A 22140-nucleotide genomic window follows, 5' to 3' on the forward strand; every position below is an offset into this window, starting at 1 on the left:
ATTAATAATCTTTCAATTAATTATGTTTTTATTATATGTATATACAAGAAGATATATATATATATATATATATATATATATATATATATATATATATATATATATATATATATATATATATATATATATATAGAGAGAGAGAGAGAGAGATAGAAGAGAGAGACAGAAGAGAGAGAAGAGAGATATATATATAGATTTGCAGGCCTATGAAGGTACATATATATTTATGGACATATTCATATAACGGACAGAAAAAAACAACCATATGCTTTCATAAATGATGGAGAGAGAGAGAGAGAGAGAGAGAGAGAGAGAGAGAGAGAGAGAGAGAGAGAGAGAGAGAGAATTTGCATATTTTTAAGCTACATAAATTTATGGACATGACAATATAAAAAATTCTTATATAAAAAATAAGCGGTTCCTACATACGAAGAGAGAGAGAGAGAGAGAGAGAGAGAGAGAGAGAGAGAGAGAGAGAGAGAGAGAGAGAGAGAGAGCCAACCTAAGCAAGGAACTTCAACATAAAGCGATTCGCTCATAGGAAATCCATTAAGACAATTTAATTAGGATACTTTTTGCTCATACATTCCGTAATTTCATCCGTTTGGCTTTTTCTCCGACTTAATGAGAGAGAGAGAGAGAGAGAGAGAGAGAGAGAGAGAGAGAGAGAGAGAGAGAGAGAGAGAGAGAGAGAGAGAATTTGAAGCCTTATGAAGGTACAAAGAATTAAAATAATCGTATAATGGACGTAGAGAAAAATATGAATATTATAGATGAGAGAGAGAGAGAGAGAGAGAGAGAGAGAGAGAGAGAGAGAGAGAGAGAGAGAGAATTTGAAGTCTTATGAAGGTACAAAAATTTATAGACATAATCGTATAATGTACGTAGACGAATTTTTTTTTATACATATGAGAGAGAGAGAGAGAGAGAGAGAGAGAGAGAGAGAGAGAGAGAGAGAGAGAGAGAGAGAGAGAACATTGACGATCAGTATGAACGTAAAATAGAAAAAAAAAAGCAAGGCGATAATATTATACGTAAGAAACGTAACGAAAGGAGAAAATAAATAAAAGCAATAATGAAGGAAAAATACAAAAAATAAATCGTTCGAACTTACTAATAACTATAAACATAAAGAATAAATAAAATAGATAAGAATAAAAAAAAATATATAAATGCTCAGAGCATTATCGAAGAGAGAAGGGGGAGACGAGCGGCCCATTACAATAAATATATGGACGAGCGAACGGGAGGAGGAGGAGGAGGAGGAGGAGGAGGAAGAGAGAGGGAGAGAAGCAAACCTATCAGGAAGAGGGAATAAGGAAGACAGGAAGAGGAGGAGGAGGTGGAAGAGGAGGAATAGAAAGAAATAATAAAATGGAAATTAAAGAGAGAGAGAGAGAGAGAGAGAGAGAGAGAGAGAGAGAGAGAGAAGCAAAAGTATTAGGAAGATGGAATACGGAAGACAGGAGGAGAAGGAGGAGGAAGAGGAGGAGGAATAGGAAGAAATAATAAAAGGGAAAAAGGAAAAGAAAGAGAGAGAGAGAGAGAGAGAGAGAGAGAGAGAGAGAGAGAGAGAGAGAGAGCAATAAGGACGATAATGACGTCAATAATTCGGAATCGACACCACGTGATCGCCGCCCATTAGAAGGTGTCCAAAAGACGCCCTTGGCCCACCTGGGTGTCCCACAGCTGATGTCCGGAGGGGGTAGGGAGAGAGGAGGGGAGAGTGAGAGGGGATGAGGGGAGAAGGGGAAGAGGAATAACAGGAAAACGGGAAGAGGAGGAGGGGGGGGGAGAGGGGAAGGATAGGGCAAGAGAAAGAGGATAATAAGAGGAAATTGAAGAAGAGAAAGAGAATGAGAGAAAGGTGAATAAGAGGTAACGGGAAGAAACACTGCAGAGAGAAAGAGGAAAGAGGAAAGAGGAAGAGGTGAGATTGATAGGGCGAGATAAAGAGGATAAGAGGAAAATGGATAGAGGAAGAGAATGAGGGAAAGGTGAATATGAGAAATGACAGAAGAGGAAGAGGAATGAGGTAAGAGGGAGAGGAAGAAGGACTCAAAAGGAAACAAGAGGAAAGAGGAATGAGAAAGAGGGAATAAGGAAGGCAGGGGGAGGAATAGGAAGGAATAAGGGGGATGGAAACGGGAATGAAAGAAAAATGAGAGAGAGAGAAAGAGAGAGAAATAAAGATTAATGCAACGGATACGATGGGAGCAATCAATAATAATGATAATAATAATAATAATAATAATAATAATAATAATAATAATAATAATAATAATAATAATAAATAGGAAAGTTAACTAAAAAAATAAAAATAAAATCTTAGAATAGATAATTGAAAAATGCAAATTAAAAAAAAATTGAGATACGTACATACTACCAAAGACGAATATACCAGACTTAGACTGAGCTGGCCTTATGCCAGCACGGGCTCTTATTCCAAAGGCAGCCCGTAAATGACTAACGGTTTAATAGCCCACGAAGACTGAACATAGATATAAAATATTTAACAAGTAATAAATGCCCCGAAGTTTCTTCGGCGCAATCGAGTTTTCTGTGCACCTATAATCAAGGCCACCGAAAATAGATCTATCTTTCGGTGGTCTCGGTATAATGCTGCATGAGCCGCGACCCATGAAACTTCAATCAGGACCCGGTGGTGGCCTGGCCTATATCGTCGCCAGGCGTACGATTGTGGCTAACTTTAACCTTAAATAAAATAAAAACTACTGAGGCCAGAGGGCTGCAATTTGGTATGTTTGATGATTGGAGGGTGGATGATCAACATATCAATTTGCAGCCCTCTAGCCTAAGTAGATTTTAAGATCTGAGGGCGGACAGAGAAAGTGCTGACAGAAAAAAGTGCAGACAGAAAAAGTGCGGACAGAAAAAATGCGGACGGACAGACAAAGCCGGCACAATAGTTTTCTTTTACAGAAAAGTAAAAAGGGAAATTAAAAGGTCGAAAAAGATACAAAAATGACAAAATACAGGTAAAATAAAAACGCCTCTACCTTATAGCTACCCCCGACGCCAAAATATTATCTCAAGCGTCGATTGGAAAACTATTTCACACGCACAAACACACACACGCACATATACACACAAGCGCGCGCGCGAGCGTGTAAGCGATCGTAAAACAAAACACGCGCAAAAAAACTGAAAAAACAAAATCCTTCTTTGCAAAAACATCACAAAACCGCTACGGAAATATTATCTAAAGAGTAGATTGGAAAACCATTTCACATGTGCACACACTCGCGCGCGCGCAAATACCTACATACACACACGCGCGTGTGGCGGCTTAAAACAAAACACGCAAAAAAAAAAATACAAAAGATTCATCGTTTGCAAAGACTTCACAAACCGGACGCACGATTTTTTTTCTGACGACAAAACAACGGTCCAAATTGGATTTTTAGATTCAATTTCTAAAAATCTTGAGAAAAGGGAATGATTAATTTTTCAGTCAAATTTGGATGTTAAAACCATCATTAAATACTGGAATACCTTTTTTTTTAAATTGGTACATGTAGCAATATTAATACAAGTAATAATTCGCATATTCTCATCATATTTTGATCACCGCTGTTATGAATTTGTATAAAGTAAGATCATTTTCATGTTAAGGAAAATCAAAATTGATTGCCAAAGCTCTGGAAAAACTGTTCAGATGCCGTGATAATAATAATAATAATAATAATAATAATAATAATAATAATAATAATAATAATAATAATAATAATAATAATAATCACAGCATTCATTTTGCAAGATTACTCAGCTTTTCTGGGAAGAGCCTAAGATATAATAATAATAATAATAATAATAATAATAATAATAATAATAATAATAATAATAATTATTATTATTATTATTATTATTATTATTATTATTATTATAGTCAGCAATACTTGGGCATACCCGTACATATATAATTATAACTTTTTATCTCGTGTATCTAAATATTAAGCACTGTGTTGTGTCTTACCTATAAATCATTATTATTATTATTATTATTATTATTATTATTATTATTATTATTATTATTATTAAATAGATTCCGTTATGATTCTGGACAATGCTTTCGATGTGCGTAAACTAAATATTATTCCAGTGATAAATATTACCAACAATTTTGTCAGATTCAAAAAAATTATTTTTTTATAATACTAATGAATTTTGAATAATGAATACTGAGCTTTTAAAAAATCATTTCTATTAGTGAGATGAAGAATCGATGAATTAAGTATAGTGAATGAAATAAATAACAATTTGCTGTAGCTTTGAAAATATCCGATGAAAATTCGTATGAATATTCTCGTCACATTTTTTTTTTTATATTTTGGATTAAAAAAATTATGAATATTTCTTCCTCGTTTTAAAGTCTCAATTAACCTACGATATATTTATTGATTGATTTACGCTTACTTAAACTGGCGTCACGCTATCTTAAGTTATTGATGATATACTTTCTAGTGCTCTAAAAGATATATACAAATATTAAGCAGTATAAATATTACGACAAAGGTGAATATTTTTATCCACGAAATAGTAAAAATATTGACAAAACTCAAAAATGTCTGAACGAAGATATACTTATCCTGACCGGAACAATTATATACCAAAATTTCACGCAACGAATGTCATTACCTAGAATGTTTTCCTATGCTCAGAAAGATATATAAATATTATGATAACGATGAACATATTTACGCACGAAGTGGTAAAAAATATTGACAAAACTCTGAAATGTCCGAAGGAAGATATATTTATCCTGACATAAAAAATTAAATATCAGTATTTTATGCATCGAATGTACTTTCCTACACTCGATATTTTTACTTTATTATCTAGAGAAAGGAATATATTTATCTCTCAGCCTTCAAAAGCAATTTAAAGATCATTTTAAAATAAGAATCTAGTTCAAATTTCAAGTCGAAAACTGGTAATAATGATAATGATAATGTATTTACTTAAAATCAAAAATAATATATGAATATCATTATCGGAAGTTACAAATGTACTTATCGGGAGGGTATGAGCGTGGGGATATATTTATCCAATCCATTCATTTATAAGCTAAGAATTCGGGAAGCAAATATCAATATACTTATCTTGTACTCATAAGCATGGAATGTTCTTATCCAGTAACAAAACTCATATATAAATATATCGCAAGTTGGAAATGTACTTACAAGGAGAGGGTGAACTTAGGGATATATTTACCAAGTCCATCAATTTATAAGCTAAAATTCCAAGAAGCGAATATTTATATTCTTATATTTTATAAATGGTCAGGGTGATATATTCATCCTGTGCCAGTGGATATATTTACCGAGTCCCTAAATTTATAAGCTGAGATTTCAAGAAGCGAATATCAATATACTTATCTTTTATACTCACAAGCAGGGAAATGTAATTACTCAGTGCCAAAACTTATGAATAAATATATCGAGTCAAGAATATACTTACCGTGAAATAACCTATTTACAATGAAACTGTTGCTTAAGCCCAGCCGTCAAGAATTCCGAAAGATTCGAAATTGAAATGAAATAAAAAAAAAAAACAGTAAAAAAAAACACGCACTGGAATGGCCCCCGAAAAAGGTTGGACGCATCATAGATGGATTAAAAACCCAACCAAGGTTAAAAAAAAGCATACAAAAAATATATATATCGCTTTCAATGTAGTTTTATACGGAGTTTTTTTCTTTTAATCTTTCCGGGTCGCTGCTAACTTTCGGGTAAAATTTGGGGACCCGACCCCCTGCCCCGGACCCCCCACCACCCGGGGGGCATTTTTCGCGGATTCTTAATGAAGGAATGACTTGACATTATACACTGGCATTGTATTTAATAAATGTATAATGTCCAAAAATCATAATGATAATTCATATCTCGTGATTATCGTAATCTGTTTCTTTGTCGGAACTCGCGAAATGCAATAATAATAATAATAATAATAATAATAATAATAATAATAATAATAATAATAATAATAATAATAATAATAATAATAATTCATATCTCGTTTTCACCATAATTTAAGTCCTTGTCGGAATTGCAATTATTATTCAACAAGTTCAAAATAAGAAAAACACAATGCAATAATAATAATAATAATAATAATAATAATAATAATAATAATAATAATAATAATAATAATAATAACCAATTTAATACCTGATCCGTTCCTGTTATTTGCTACAAATTCAGACAACCTAAACCGCCCCTATAATTTCTGTAACAATTATCATGATAACATTTATTATTATTTATCACATACCCAGCTTTTCAAATTATCTCTGCTGAATTATTTTTTCTTTTATATTGCAAAATAATTATTCCTTTAGCGGTAAAAATACCATGTGGTTTTAGACAATTATACTTTTTTAATGTACAGTACAGCTCGCAAATTATATATAACATAAAGATCAATTATTATTATTATTATTATTATTATTATTATTATTATTATTATTATTATTACAAATTCATTTCTAATTCGGTAATCACATTTTGACATATTTTTTATAGAATGACATTACTCTTTATCTTACTTAGTTCTCAAATATATATATATATGTGTATATATAATATATATATATATATATATATATATATATATATATATATATATATATATATATATATATATATATATATATATATATATATTATACTTATTTGGAGAGAGAGAGAGAGAGAGAGAGAGAGAGAGAGAGAGAGAGAGAGAGATTTTATTAATTACATTTTAGTAGATTACTCTATCGGTTCTCGTTCTTGACGGCAAAATCCGGTGTTCGTATTAACATCAATCGGTAATTCATCACAATTACCAAATGATTACATTTATATAAAACATTTAAAAATAATCGCTAGAGAGAGAGAGTGAGAGAGAGAGAGAGAGAGAGAGAGAGAGAGAGAAAGAGAGAGAGATATTAAAATGTGAGAGAGAGAGAGGTAAAGTGAATGAGAGAGAGAGAGAGAGAGAGGAGTTAAAATGTGAGAGAGAGAGAGAGAGAGAGAGAGAGAGAAAGACGTGGTAAATGAGAGAGAGAGAGAGAGAGAGAGAGAGAGAGAGAGAGAGAGAGAGAGAGAGAGAGATGTAAAGTGAGTGTGAGAAAGAGAGAGACAGAGAGAAAGAGGGAGGTAAAATGAGAGAGAGAGAGAGATAGAGAGAGAGAAGACCCAACCCAACGAATGTAAACAGCCATTGTCAGCGCCATTTCACACTTCCCTCACAAACATAATAAACACGAACAGACGCTGACACACAAACATCCGCTGACATCCGCTGACGACAACACCGATGCCGCTGCTGAAGTTCGCTGACGTCAGCTGACAGCGGATTTGGTAACTTTCAAGTCATTTGATAACGAAATTAGCTGATATATGTTACATCGTCGATTTTTATAACGCGATCTTCCTCCGTAAGAAATACTGGCCGTGAAGTGTATAGTTCTTGTTGAAGCATATGAATCTTTATAGTATTGATTGATTTATTCATTTAACGTGGCGTTGCAACGCATGTTTAGAAGATCGTTCAGGATTTGGAGACTGTAGGGAATATTTTTTAAGCATAAATTCCAAAACTCGGCGTTTTCGGACAACTGAAATCTTTCGTTAAGAAATATATTGCTTATTACCGCGTATAAAAATTTCATAGTATTGATTGATTTATTCATTTAACGTAGCGTTGCAAAGCGTATTTAGAAGATCGTTCAGGATTTGGAGACTGTACAGGGAATATTTTTTAAGCATAAATTCCTGAAATTCGGCATTTTCGGACACGTCGTGACGATTACTGGTAATATCCGTTCAGAGGGCGAATATTTCCGCACTGAGATATTTAGTCGTTTTACGATATTATCATCCCCTTATCAATTTTTTATTCAGCAACTCCATAATTACAACTTGAAAAGTTATTTTTTAACAATTTCCATAAGTCTGAAGAAATTCAACACGCTAAACTTGTTAATTTAAACATACATTGAGTTTTATGACCGATATTATTATCCCATTATCAATTTTATCATCAATAACTCTACAATTTCGTCCTGGAAAGTTACTTTAACAATTTCCCAAATTTTTAACAATTCAACACCATAATATGTTAATTTTAACATATATTTAGTTGCATGAACGATATTGTATATTATCATCCGGTCATCAATTTTATCTTCAATAAGTCCACAATTTCATCCTGAAAAGTTATTTTCTAACAATTTCCAAAAAATCTGAACAATTTAACACGCCAATCATGCTAATTTTAACACCGTAATATAGGCTGTCTAGCACTACAGAAACCGATGTTGTATTTTATCACCCCTTTATCAATTTTATCGTCAGTAACTCCATAATTGCATCCTGAAAAATTGTTTTAACAATTTCAAAAAGCCTGAACAATATAACAGGCCAATCTATGTTAATTTTAACAATTTTGACATATATTTAGTTGTGTGGTCGATGTCATCATCCCATTATCAATTTTATCTTCAATAACTCCATAATTACATCCTGTAAAGTTATTTATAACAATTTCCCAAATTTTTTACAATTTAACACGCCAATCATGCTCATTTTAACATATTTAGTTATATGACTGATATCAATCCGTTATCAATTTTATTTTCAATAACTCCATAATTACATCCTCAAAAATATTTATTGTAATAATTTCCAAAATTCTTAACAATTTAACACGCCAATCATGTTAATTTTAACAGATATTTCGTATGAATGATATTATTATCATCCCAATATCAATCTCATTTTCAATAACTCCATAATTATACACCCTGAAAAATATCTATTTATTCTAATAATATCCAAAATTCTTACAATTTAACACGCCAATCATGTTAATTTTAACAGATATTTCGTATGAATGATATTATAGATTATCATCCCGATATCAATCTTATCTTCAACAACTCCATAATTACACCCTGAAAAATATCTATTTATTCTAATAATTTCCCAAATTTTTAACAATCTAACACGTCAATCGTGTTAATTTTAACATCGTAACTGCAGAGAGCAACCCAATTGGCCGAACCATCTCGTTAGGCGTAAAGATATTAGTTTTCCCTTCAACTGAGGCAGTAAAATATTCCATCTTTAGATTGAAACCGTATGGCATACGCATCTAAAAACATTGCTTAAGCATACGGTGCGCCGCCCCCCCAACCCCCCCAGCCTTCCCCTCCCCCCAGCCCCCTCCCTAAATACATTTCCTGTCACGTCTGCCCGTCTGTGACGGGAACGGACAGAGCAGAAGCTAATAAATAAGAATTCCAGGACAGGGATTTGCAGATTCGTAGGAGAGACGTATATTTTTTTTTTATTTGTTTTACCAATCAAAACAAGTAATAAATGCGCAGTCGAGTTTTCTGTACAGCCGCTACAGCTTATAATCAAGACCGCCGAAAATAGATCTATCTGTCGGTGGTCTCCGTATAATCGCTGTATGAGCCGCGGCCCATGAAACTTAACAACGGCCCGGTGGTGGCCTATACTATATCGTTGCCAGACGCATGATTATGGCTAACTTTAACTTAAATCAAATAAAAACTACTGAGGCTAGAGGGCTGCAATTTGGCATGTTTGATGATTGGAGCGTGGATGATCAACATACCGATTTGCAGCCCTCTAGCCTCTGTAGTTTTTATTTTGTTTAACATTACGCATTAAAATTACTTGAACGTTTCACTACAAATCTCTGTAATTCCTCGTTACAAAGTAATATTATATACGTATTACATGCTTTATTACATTGCATGCTTTATTACAAATTTCTGTAATACGTATCCGTTACAAAATAATATTACTTACAATGGTGTAGCACCAGTTTTAACAGCCACAAATCAATCAATCATTATCACGTACTCCTTACATTGAATTCACACGTATGCTTTATTACAAATTTCTGTAATGCTTCTCCGCTACAAAATAATATTTACTTATTACAGCTAAAATAATTTGTAATCTTTACTGCAAATTTCTGTAATATATCTCCAATACAATATACTACTTACCCATCACATTTACAATCATTTGAACGCCTCATTACAAATTTCTGTAATACATTTCCGTAACATATTATTTACTCGTTACAGCTCAAATCATTTGAACTCTTTAATACAAATTTCTGTAAAACATCCTCGTTACAATATAATATCATCTACATATTATACTGAAATCAATTATTTGTTCCGTTACAAATTTCTGTAAAACATCCCCGCTACAAAATATTATTTACTCATTACATTAAGAACCATTTGAAAGCTTTATTACAAATTTCTGTAATACATCTCCGCTTCGAACTTCTGCAACTCATTTCCGGTTACAACACTGACAAACCTTAAGAATACCGATTTTTCTACTATTTCCTGTTGCAAAACTGACCGAAAATAGTTTTATACGTTTCCATTCTCTTGTCATATAAAATTATTTTCCATATTGCATTTAGTCGTTTCAAAAATATACCTTTATTAATTGAACTCAAATGGCGGGCTGAATTTTGACGTTATCGAATCATTCATACGCTGGCCATGAAATTATTATTACGCATCGTTCTGTTATGATTTTGATGACGATTTGCGTATTTCCGGAGTTACTGCGTGTGTATGAATACACGTGTATATGTATAGATGTATGTATGTATATAAATATAAATATATATATATATATATATATATATATATATATATATATATATATATATATATATATATATATATATCCTCTAGCTGAGTATGATAAAAGTAACCAACACAAATACGTGCGGAATAGACATGAATTCAGTTGAAAATCTGCCCGATCCCGAGGTGAGTCAGAAATATAAATATACTGTATATATATATATATATATATATATATATATATATATATATATATATATATATATATATACATATATATATATACATATATATACATACATATATATATATATATATATATATATATATATATATACACATACAATTCCTTGATCGTCTCTTTGCTCAAAAAATTATCAAATTATTCACTTCATCATCAATTATTTCATATACGTCCCATGAACAGTCTAAAGCTGTGTTTTAAATAATTCAACGATTACTTCATAAAATTATTTTTCTGTTAAGCTTCACGAACGAATTTGAATCATATAAAAATATGACAATTTAAGGAAACTGTTTCTGCGCCATTAAGTCAAAATTCCTCAGGTGTGAAATGAATGACAAAAATAAACAAGTAAAAAATGCGCTGAAGTTTCTTCGGCGCAATCGAGTTTTCTGTACACCCGCTACAGCTTATAATCAAGGCCACCGAAAATAGATCTATCTTTCGGTGGTCTCGGTATAATGCTATATGAGCAGCGGGTCATGAAACTTTAACCACGGCCCGGTGGTGGCCTATCTTATATCGTTGCAAGAAGCACGATAATGCCTAAATGTAACCTTAAATAGAATAAAAACTACTGAGGCTAGAGGGCTGCAATTTGGTATGTTTGATGATTGGAGGGTGGATGATCAATATACCAATTTGCAGCCCTGTAGCCTCAGGAGTTTTTAAGATCTGAGGGCAGGCGGAAAAAGTGCGGACAGAATAAAGTGCGGACGGACAGAAAAAGCCGGCACAATAGTTTTCCTTTACACAAAACTAAAATCTGTAATTTTGAGACTCAATACATTTTATTGGTGCAATAAACAAAATATTGAAATATTTATTACTTCTTCCAGAAACACATTATATATATATATATATATATATATATATATATATATATATATATATATATATATATATATATATATATATATATATATATATATATATATATATAATAATTTTTCAACGTACTTTCGTCCTCATGAAAAATTGACAATAGCTGTCAAATAAAAATTCATTTACTGTTGTTGATATTATGCCTCAAATCTTTGATAAACATATACAAAGAACGAGAGAGGAGAGAGAGAGAGAGATAATGTACGTTCATCCTAATAAAAAATGTATAATGCCATTATTATTATTTTGCCTCATATCTTAGATGAACGTGTTCTAGAACGAGAGAGAGAGAGAGAGAGAGAGAGAGAGAGAGAGAGAGAGAGAGAGAGAGAGAGAGAGAATCAAGATTACATCCCGTTTTCATAGTTACCACTCCTAATGACCCAGGAAAAAAAATGAAAGCTTACCAAATGACCTGCTAATTTTTGGGAGCAAGAACTAGTTAAATTCACGTAGCAGATAATTTACGTAGCAGATAATTCACGTAGTAGTTAAATTCACGTAGTATACTTGAATTCACGCGCTACTGTTAAATTCATGTATAACAATTAAATTCACGTAATGCAATTAAATTCACGCAGTACAATGAAATTCACGTTATACAATTAAATTTACATAATGCAGTTGAATTCACGCAGTACAGTTAAATTCACGTAGTATAATTAAATTTACGTAATGCAATTAAATTCACGTAGTAGAGTTAAATTCACGTAGCAGGTCCAATTAAATTCACGTGGTATACTTGAATTCACGTACTACAGTCAAATTCACATAATACAGTTAAATTCACGTAGTACAAATAAATTAACGTAATACATTTAAATTCACGTAATACAATTAAATTCACGTAGTACAGTTAAACTCGCGTAATACACTTAAAGTCACGTAATAAAAAAATAACACAGATTACCGTTAATCATGTAGCGACTAGTCATGAATGAAAGTAAGGCCAAGATGACATGCGTAATTGCATGACTGCGCACGCGCGGTTTCGCGAATCTTGGCGCATGCGCGCGTAAATCAGGGGGCTGGTAGTGTGCGTGTATGGCTGGTTAATGAATATATGGTGCTTTATATTATTTATTATTATAAATTTACTAAAAATTCGTTTATTATCATAAATTTACTAAAAATTCGTTTAATTCATTTACTGTTTATAATCTGATATTTTTAAGAATGAATTTGGGGGCGGGGTTTACATTCAGTTAATAATTAGGTATTTATTTAGTTGCTTACCGTTTTATTTGAATTTGTCAGACTTTACAAAATTGTCATAAAATATAGTTTGAAGTTGCTGGAACAATTTTATTTGAATTTTGAAGTTGCTTAAACAATTTTATTTGAATTCTGAAGTTGCTTAAACAATTTTATTTGAATTTTTCAGGCGTTTAAAAAATTGTTATAAAATATAATTTGAGGTTACTTGAACAATTTTTTTTTAATATTTCAGACGTTTACAAAATTGTTATAAAGAATAATCTGAAGTTGTTTGAACAACTTTACTTGAATTTTTCAGACGTATACAAAATTGATGTAAAATATAATTTGAGGTTGTTTAAACAATTTATTTGAATTTGTGGGGGATTTAAAAATCGTTATAAAATATAATTTGAAGTTGCTTGAACAATTTTACTTGAATTTTTCAGACGCTTAAAAATTTTTTATAAAATATAATTTGAGGTTGCTTAAACAATTTTATTTGATTTTTCCACACGTTTAAAAAGATTGTTATAAAATATGATTTAAAGTTGTTTGAACACTTTTATAATAATTTTTCAGACGTGTACGTAATTTTTTATTTTAATTTTTCAGTTGTTTACAAAATTGTTGCAAAATATATGAAGTTGCTTAAACAATTTTATTAGAATTTTAGAAGGCTTTAAAAATTGTTATAAAATATAATTTGAAGTTGCTTGAACAATTTTATTTAAATTTTTCAGACGTTTAAAAATTGTTATAAAATATAATTTTGAGGTTGCTGGAACAATTTTATTTGAATTCTGAAGTTGCTTAAACAATTTTATTAGAATTTTTCAGACGTTTAAAAATTTTTATAAAATATAATTTGAGATTGCTTAAACAATTTTATTGGAATTTTTCAGACGTTTAAAAATTGTCATAAAATATAATTTGAACGATTTCATTTAAATTTTTCAGAGGTTAACAAAATTGTTATAAAATATAATTTAAAGTTTCTTAAACAATTTTATTAGAAATTTTGGGGGTTTTAAAACATTGATATAAAATATGAACTTGGAGTTACATGAACAATTTTAATTGAATTTTTGTGGCGTTTGCAAAATTTATTTGATGTGAACTTGAAATTACTTCAACAATATTTGAATTTTTGTAGCGTCTGCAAAACTGATATAATGTAAACTTGAAGTTACTTAAACAATTTTATTGAATTTTTGTTACTTCAAAAAACTGTTACAAAATATGAACTTACAGTTACTTAAACAATTTTATCTGAATTTCTGTGCCTTTACAAAACTGATATAATATGAACTTGAAGTTACTTAAAACAGTTTTATCTGAATTTTTGTGTCAACAAAATTGATATAATATAAAATTGAAGTTACTTAAAATAATTTTATATAAAATAAAATTAGAGGTTACTTGAACAATTTCAAATTCTAATTCCAGAATTACATTATTAAAATTCCGATGGAATTTTTACACGTGACTCAAAAATCCACCGAAAAAAAATTTTTTAACCTAAAAGATAAAAATGTATTGATAATCTCACTCAAAGAGGTTGTAATTAAAACCGTAATTCACTATAGCGAATTACGTACTTACAGCGAATTTCGCACTAACTTCCCGGCCACTAGCGACTTCCAACGGAATTCCTCCGCAGCGAAACAACGCAAATGGAAAAACAACAAAGACAGTGAACACAAACAACAATAACAATAACAGGCCACCGCTATGCATCGCTCAAACCGAAGGAAGGGGAGAGAGAGAGAGAGAGAGAGAGAGAGAGAGAGAGAGAGAGAGAGAGACAGCGGACGAGTCATGCCTGTTATATTTGTAATTGCGTCTATTCATATAATCTCCCCCTCCATTCTCTCTCTCTCTCTCTCTCTCTCTCTCTCTCTCTCTCTCTCTCCCCTTTGCCTAACACGGCTTATTTTTATGTATAGTTCGCTATTGAAACTTACCATAATTAAATAAGAAGATTACGTCTGTAGCCATATTCTCCCCCTCTCTCTCTCTCTCTCTCTCTCTCTCTCTCTCTCTCTCTCCCTCCCCTGCCTAACACAGCTTATTTTTATGTATAGTTCGGTATTGAAACTTACCATAATTAAATAAGACGATTACGTCTATAGCCATATTCTCCCCTCTCTCTCTCTCTCTCTCTCTCTCTCTCTCTCTCTCTCTCTCTCTCTCTCTCCACTGCCTGACACAGCTTAATTTTATGTATAGTTTGCTATTGAAACTTACCATAATGAAATGAAAATATTACGTCTATAGCCATATTCTCTCTCTCTCTCGCTCTCTCTCTCTCTCTCTCTCTCTCTCTCTCTCTCTCTCTCTCTCTCTCTCCACTGCCTGACACAGCTTATTTTTTTATGTATAGTTCATATTGAAACTACCATAATGAAATGAAAATATTACGTCTGTAGTCATATTCATTCTCTCTCTCTCTCTCTCTCTCTCTCTCTCTTTCTCTCTCTCTCTCTCTCTCTCTCTCTCTCTCTTCTACCTAACACAACTCATTATCAAGTAGAGTTCAACCATGAATCTTGCCACAACTAAAAGCAACGTGGCTAGGCACCTCTCTCTCTCTCTCTCTCTCTCTCTCTCTCTCTCTCTCTCTCTCTCTCTCTCTCTCTCTCTCTCTCTCTCCCCTTTTCGGAATACTGGACAGACGTTAATCCTGTTTTATTATTTAAGTTATGGATTCGGGGACGCGAATGAGTGACAGGGCGGGACCCCAAATTTGGCGTTTTGCAGACTAACGATCCGCGATAAAATGGTCGGATTGCGAATATTTGACCGCTACGATTATCTCTCGTGAGTGCTTGCGTGCTTGCTTTCTCTCCTTGAGAGAGAGAGAGAGAGAGAGAGAGAGAGAGAGAGAGAGAGAGAGAGAAGAGAGAGAGAGAGATTCCTATGCGAAACCATATTACTATTCTTCAGTTACGGAATGTTTCATGATTGAAATCTATTGAATAATGAGTTGTGTTAGGTAGAAAGGGGAGAGAGAGAGAGAGAGAGAGAGAGAGAGAGAGAGAGAGAGAGAGAGAGAGAGAGATTCGGATAGAATATGAGCATGGCTGTATATTCTTATTTAATTATGGCAAGTGTCATGATTGAACTCTTTTTAATAATGAGCTGTGAATGGTAAGGAGAGAGAGAGAGAGAGAGAGAGAGAGAGAGAGAGAGAGAGAGAGAGAGAGAGAGAGAATACGATTCCAGCCGTATTATTAGTGTTTAATCAGGGCAAAATTCACGATTGTACTGTACTGAGAATAATGAGAGAGAGAGAGAGAGAGAGAGAGAGAGAGAGACTCAAATGCGTAGTTACATTACTTTTATTCCAATAACGGTAAGTGTCATGGTTAAACTCTATTTATTAATGATTTGTGTTAGAGAGAGAGAGAGAGAGAGAGAGAGAGAGAGAGAGAGAGAGAGAGAGAGAGAGAGAGAGAGCATGATTTGAGCCAACTAAACATTGTTAAATTCTGTTCCACGTTTTAGATATTATCAAACATACAACATATTGACAATTCTTTATATTATCAATCCAAAAATTATTTTTTAAAATTCCCATTTGGTTTTATTTCGTATTTTACTTTGTTCAACCTTGTTCAAACTCCCTTCCCCACCCCTTCCTCCGCCCCCTACCCCTTCTCCCCCGCCCAAAAATATAAAACTGCCTTCCTATAGCTGTCGTCCCAACACATTGGTCGTTGTAGACTTTCCCGAGTCGAGTTTCAAATACAGTGTATATGACTTTTCAATTTTATCTTTAAATATTCCTTTAAAAACAATTAATTCTTTATACGGTTATGAAATTAATAAGTAAATATTACGGATAATGCGTTGATATGACCACAATTGGAATATCAGATTTTGGAATTAATATCGGGATGGGAAATTTAAAATGTATCATGATGATTCAACAGGGTAATTTGAGATGGTTGATAGCTAAGTAAATAAATAAATAAATAAATATAAATATATATATATATATATATATATATATATATATATATATATATATATATATATATATATATATATATATATATAATATATATATATATATATATATATATATATATATATATATATATATATATATATATATATATCTATATATATAATCAAATATGAGACCATAAAACCATGACAGTAGAAAATATAAATGCTATATTTCCAGAGATTAAACTGTCTCTCTCCTCAGGCAAAAGTAATGAATGAGAAAGAAAGTTACAGAAAAGCAGTATTTATACCAGAAGGTCCATAGGTCAATTTGGCCTCTGAAATATATATTTATTTTCTACATTTTAGCATTTTTACGGACCCCTTTACATTTTTGATAAATTCTGCTCTAACAGAAAATATTTCATAGTCATTCATATATATATATATATATATATATATATATATATATATATATATATATATATATATATATATATATATATATATATATATATATATATATATATATGTATATATATATATATATATATATTATATATATGTATATATATATATATATATATATATATATATATATATATATATATATATATATATATATATATATAAAGTTTTTGGCATGTACAGACACGCGATACAAATGAACACATTTACCTCCAACCATAAATATACTGTATATATACATACTCACCTCGTCCGTATGTTCAGTAAGCGACTTCGCCTATGAAACAATAAAATTCTAGTGCAAAGTAATTAAACGTATGGAATTCATGCTTACACGCAAAATGAATATATTAAGCAAAAAAAAAAAAAAACAATTGATGTGGGACAATTATAACGTACACGAAAAAAATTTGCATATATATAAAAATACTATAACCTTGTCGCCGTAGAAATGATAGTTATATGATGAATACCGTATTCATGGTATATAGTTACGCTGATGATTTTTGTAAGTCGGTGAAAGCCTATGAAATATATTCTATGTAATCTTGTAATCGAATAAGTATATTCTACATTACCGTTAAATTATATTCTATATATTATTTATAATCGATATGTACTATATATATATATATATATATATATATATATATACATACATACATACATACATATATATATATATATATATATATATATATATATATATATATATTGAAAGTCAGTTAACTATATACTATATAATCTTCATAATCGATTATATATATTCTATATAATCTACTGAAATATATTCTATATTATATTTTATATTCGATTAAATATATTGTATATAACCACTGCAATATATTCTATATAATATAATCTTTATAATCGATGTAATATAATATGATATAATATATATATATATATATATATATATATATATATATATATATATATATATATATATATATATAGATATAGAGAGATCTGTTAAAACATATACGCATTCTAGAAAAATGAGGTTTATGGAGCCTGTTTTCAAATACATTTCAATTTTGCTTAAATATTAATATTAAATTCTGATATCAATATTACATGGATATATTTCCTGAAGCACATGACAAAGGAAAAATATTGATCTATGAATTACAAAATTTACCAAATTTACAAAATTTACCTTTGATATCCAGCAAGATATTTACCTAAATTTGCTGATAAAATGACGAGTGATAATGTGTTAGATTTTATAGAGATAAAATTCTTCAGTATACCGGCTTAGGAAATGGTTTAAATCGCTTTTTATATATGTAATAATTCTCATAAAATTGATACGAAATATTGTATGTAATTATTAATATTTTTATTATATGTATATGTATATGTGTGTGTATATATATATATATATATATATATATATATATATATATATATATATATATATATATATATATATATATATATGTGAGAAAACCTACGTATTCGATTATCAAACGCCTGGACATAAAATAACGTTATGCCTCTACAAAAATTTTTTGATACAAGCTCTCATGACGTTTATTTTCAAAAAATTAATTACGCTTCCAAGCAAAAGATTATTTCCAAAAATGAAAGGATTAAATTACCCAGCATGCCATGCACTACCTTGTAAGTACTATTTGTAATTTAGGGAAATTATGCAAATGATTTATAGCTAACAAACCACATGCATAATAACAAAGGGTAGATAATTATATTGCCTTAGGGCTGATGAATGAAAATATTTGCTGAATATTGCAAAGCAAAATTAAATATAATTAAATAGAAAAATTCTCGTTTCAGAGCGGAGGATGAGAATGATGAATTTGAAATAAACTACAGTTGGAGAGCACAGGATGAGAATGAACGTAGAAAAGAAAATTGCAGTTAAACAAAGGATGAAAAAATCCTAGTTGGTGACCAGGGGACGAGAATGAATATTTAATCTTAAAAGAGAATCCAGCTGGGGAGCAAAGGATGAGAATTGCTCTTAGACCAAAACCTCAATTTTGAGAGCAGAGGACGAGAATGAAAATTTTGGGGGCCTAAGAATTTTGAAACTAAACCCCATTTTGAGGGCAGAGGGTGAGAATGACAATTCTGAGAATGACAATTTTGGGAGGTCCTAAAAATTTTTTAAAACTAAATCCCATTTTGAGAGCAGAGGATGAGAATGAAAATTAAGACAAAAACCCCCATCTTGGGAGCAGAGGGTGAGAATGACAATTTTGGGGGATCCTACAAATTAAACTGTTGTGAAAATTTCAGAAAACCTCTCATGAAAGCAAACGACGAGAATGAACATTGAACACCCCCCACAAAAAAAAAAAACATTTTGAGAGCATACAGAATGAGAATCAAAATTTTGGGGGTCCTAAAAAAAAAATAGAAACCAAACCCCCATTCTGAGAGCAGGAGATGACAATCAAAATTTTGGAAGTCCTTGAAAAAATATGAAACTAAACCCCCATTTCGAGAGCATAGGATGAGAATCAAAATTCTGGGGGGTCCTAAAAAAACTCTGAAACCCCATTTTGAGAGCAGATGACAATAAAAATTTTGGAAGTCCTTAAAAAAAATTTTAAACTAAACCCCCATTTTGAGAGCAGATGACAATCAAAATTTTGGGGGGGGTCCTAAAAAAACTTTCTGGGGGAGGGATAACATATCAGAAAACCTCTCACCATGTGTCGACTGGATTCTCTCCCTCCAGAAGAGGGGGTTCTGCAGCATCCCCTGCACCCCAGGCCAGTATATGGTGGCGGGGCGGGCCAGGTCAGCCATTTTCCCCGCCAGGCCGCTGTAGAGGCTCATGGACCCGCCGAGGCTCCTGAGGCCGGACATGCCGCCCATCTGCCCGACGCCGCAGAGGCCCGCGGCCGCCGTGGCCGCCGAGGACGACGTCATCATGGGGCTGGGTCTGTTGAGGATGTTCTCGATGTTGTGGGGCGTCGCCAGCGACGTGGTGGTGGTGGAGGAGGCGCCCGTGCTGCTGGCGGCGGCGGCGGCCGCCGCCGCCGCCGCCGCCGACGCGTACGACGCCGACAGCTCCTGCGGGGAGAGCCCCTGGGGCGACAGCTGCGGCGGCGACTGCGGCGAGAGCGACTTGACGGTCTGCTGCGAGTAGAGCGACTTCATGTCCGTCATGGTGTGGAGGGCGGCCAGCGGCGGGTTGAGGACGAGGCCGCCCCGGTTCTCCATGTTGGAGAGGAAGGACAGCATCCCGCCGGCGGCGCTGGTGGTCGAAGGCGGAGGCTGGTTGAGCTCCAGCATGCCCCCTTCCCCCTCCAGAGGATGGTGAGGATCCTCTCCGTCTGCTATGCCCGCGCCGGCGACGACAGCTTTTCTGAACAAGGGCTTCTTTAACAAGACCTCAGGCTAGGCGGTTGCTTGCTTGCTTGCTTGCTTGCTTGCCTGGCCTTTCTCTCTCTCTCCCCCTCCTTCTTTCTTTCCCGTCGGAGGAGAGAAAAAAACCAGTCTCCTTTTTTTTTTAATTACAAAATCCTGTATGGCGACACACGTGTTATAATAATCCTTTTTTTATCTTAGATGTTTATTCTTAAAATAATTTTTAAAAAGTTTCACCGCAAACATGAACACTTCCACATAACTCCAGACATATGTTTATTGTCTGTCTGTCTGTCTGTTGTGTGTGTGTGTCTTTCACACGCAATCTGGTCCCACTAAGAGACACACACACACTCTCACACGTGAGAGAGAGAGAGTTTATTGCTACAGTTTCTCCTTTCCCTCTTTCTCTCTCTCTCTCTCTCTCTCTTTCTCTCTCCCTCTCTTTCTCTCCGCGACAAACTTCGTCAATGAAATCACAGCGGATTCTGGCCACTACTGACGGCGAGACTTGATTGCAGGAAGGACCAGCTACCCACCAGCCACGGGTATACACGGCCTTACGGGCGGCCGGCTGGTATATATGGGACTCACGTTGCGTGCGGATTGAGTGTGTTTATGCGTGCGACAGAGAGAGAGAGAGAAAGTGTTTGTATGAGCGAGTGAGTGTGGAAAAAAAGGAAGGGAAGGAAGATAGAAAGAGAGAGAGAGAGAGCGAGAGTGAGTGAAAAAAAAGAACACGCACACACACACACAACAGGGGATATATATAGAGAGAGAAAAAGAGGACCCCAAATAGCGATAGTTAGTCGCAAAAGTAGTCGTCGCAGAAGCAGCCTTCTTCCGTCTCCTACTTGTCGCTACGACGACGTGCGGATACCGACTGTGTCGCGCGCGCTGCTCTGCTGTCTGCTGCTGCCTCCTGCTGCTGCCGATGCTGCCGCCGCTGCCGCCGATCACTAATGTAGTACTCACGGCCCGATAATGTCGCTAACTGCTCACTTGACTAGCAGTATCGGTCATCAAATAATGCTCACAAATACTTCACTTTACACACGGCCCCTTCAAGATGGCCCCGCCCCTTCCTCGCACCCTACGGGCGCGCTGATTGGTCAAGGGGCGGGTCTTGAGAGCTGTTAGGGCGGGGTCGGGGCGGGGCTAGGGCGGGGCCGGCGGCAGATCAATGGACGGGAGAGCCAAACAGAGGAGGCGGTGGGTGACGTCGGCCTGCTATTGGTTGGCAGGGAGATTATACCGGATACATCACTTAATGCTATTCTGCCTACTTGGTAGAGAGATTTTGACTGCCTTTTTACGGCATTTGGAAGCCAAAAATTACGTGAATCTTTTGGCAAGTATGGGACATTAAGACGACACGATAGAGCATCAA

At 33.5% G+C, this 22140-nt stretch overlaps 1 protein-coding gene across 2 annotated transcripts in view; it reads right to left on the reverse strand.

Annotated features, from left to right (window-relative positions):
- The window catches only part of HGTX (HGTX homeodomain transcription factor), a 95246-nt gene extending 73471 nt beyond the window's left edge, over nucleotides 1-21775 (reverse strand). For both annotated transcript variants that reach the window (XM_067106253.1, XM_067106254.1), the window contains exon 1: nucleotides 20087-21775. In XM_067106253.1, coding sequence (XP_066962354.1) covers nucleotides 20087-20675 — 589 coding nt within the window. In that variant the 5' untranslated portion in view covers nucleotides 20676-21775. The remainder of the gene's footprint in view (nucleotides 1-20086) is intronic.
- Nucleotides 21776-22140: the final 365 nt, after the last annotated feature.

This window comes from Macrobrachium rosenbergii, chromosome 7, assembly GCF_040412425.1.
Source record: "Macrobrachium rosenbergii isolate ZJJX-2024 chromosome 7, ASM4041242v1, whole genome shotgun sequence".
Lineage (NCBI taxonomy): Eukaryota > Metazoa > Arthropoda > Malacostraca > Decapoda > Palaemonidae > Macrobrachium > Macrobrachium rosenbergii.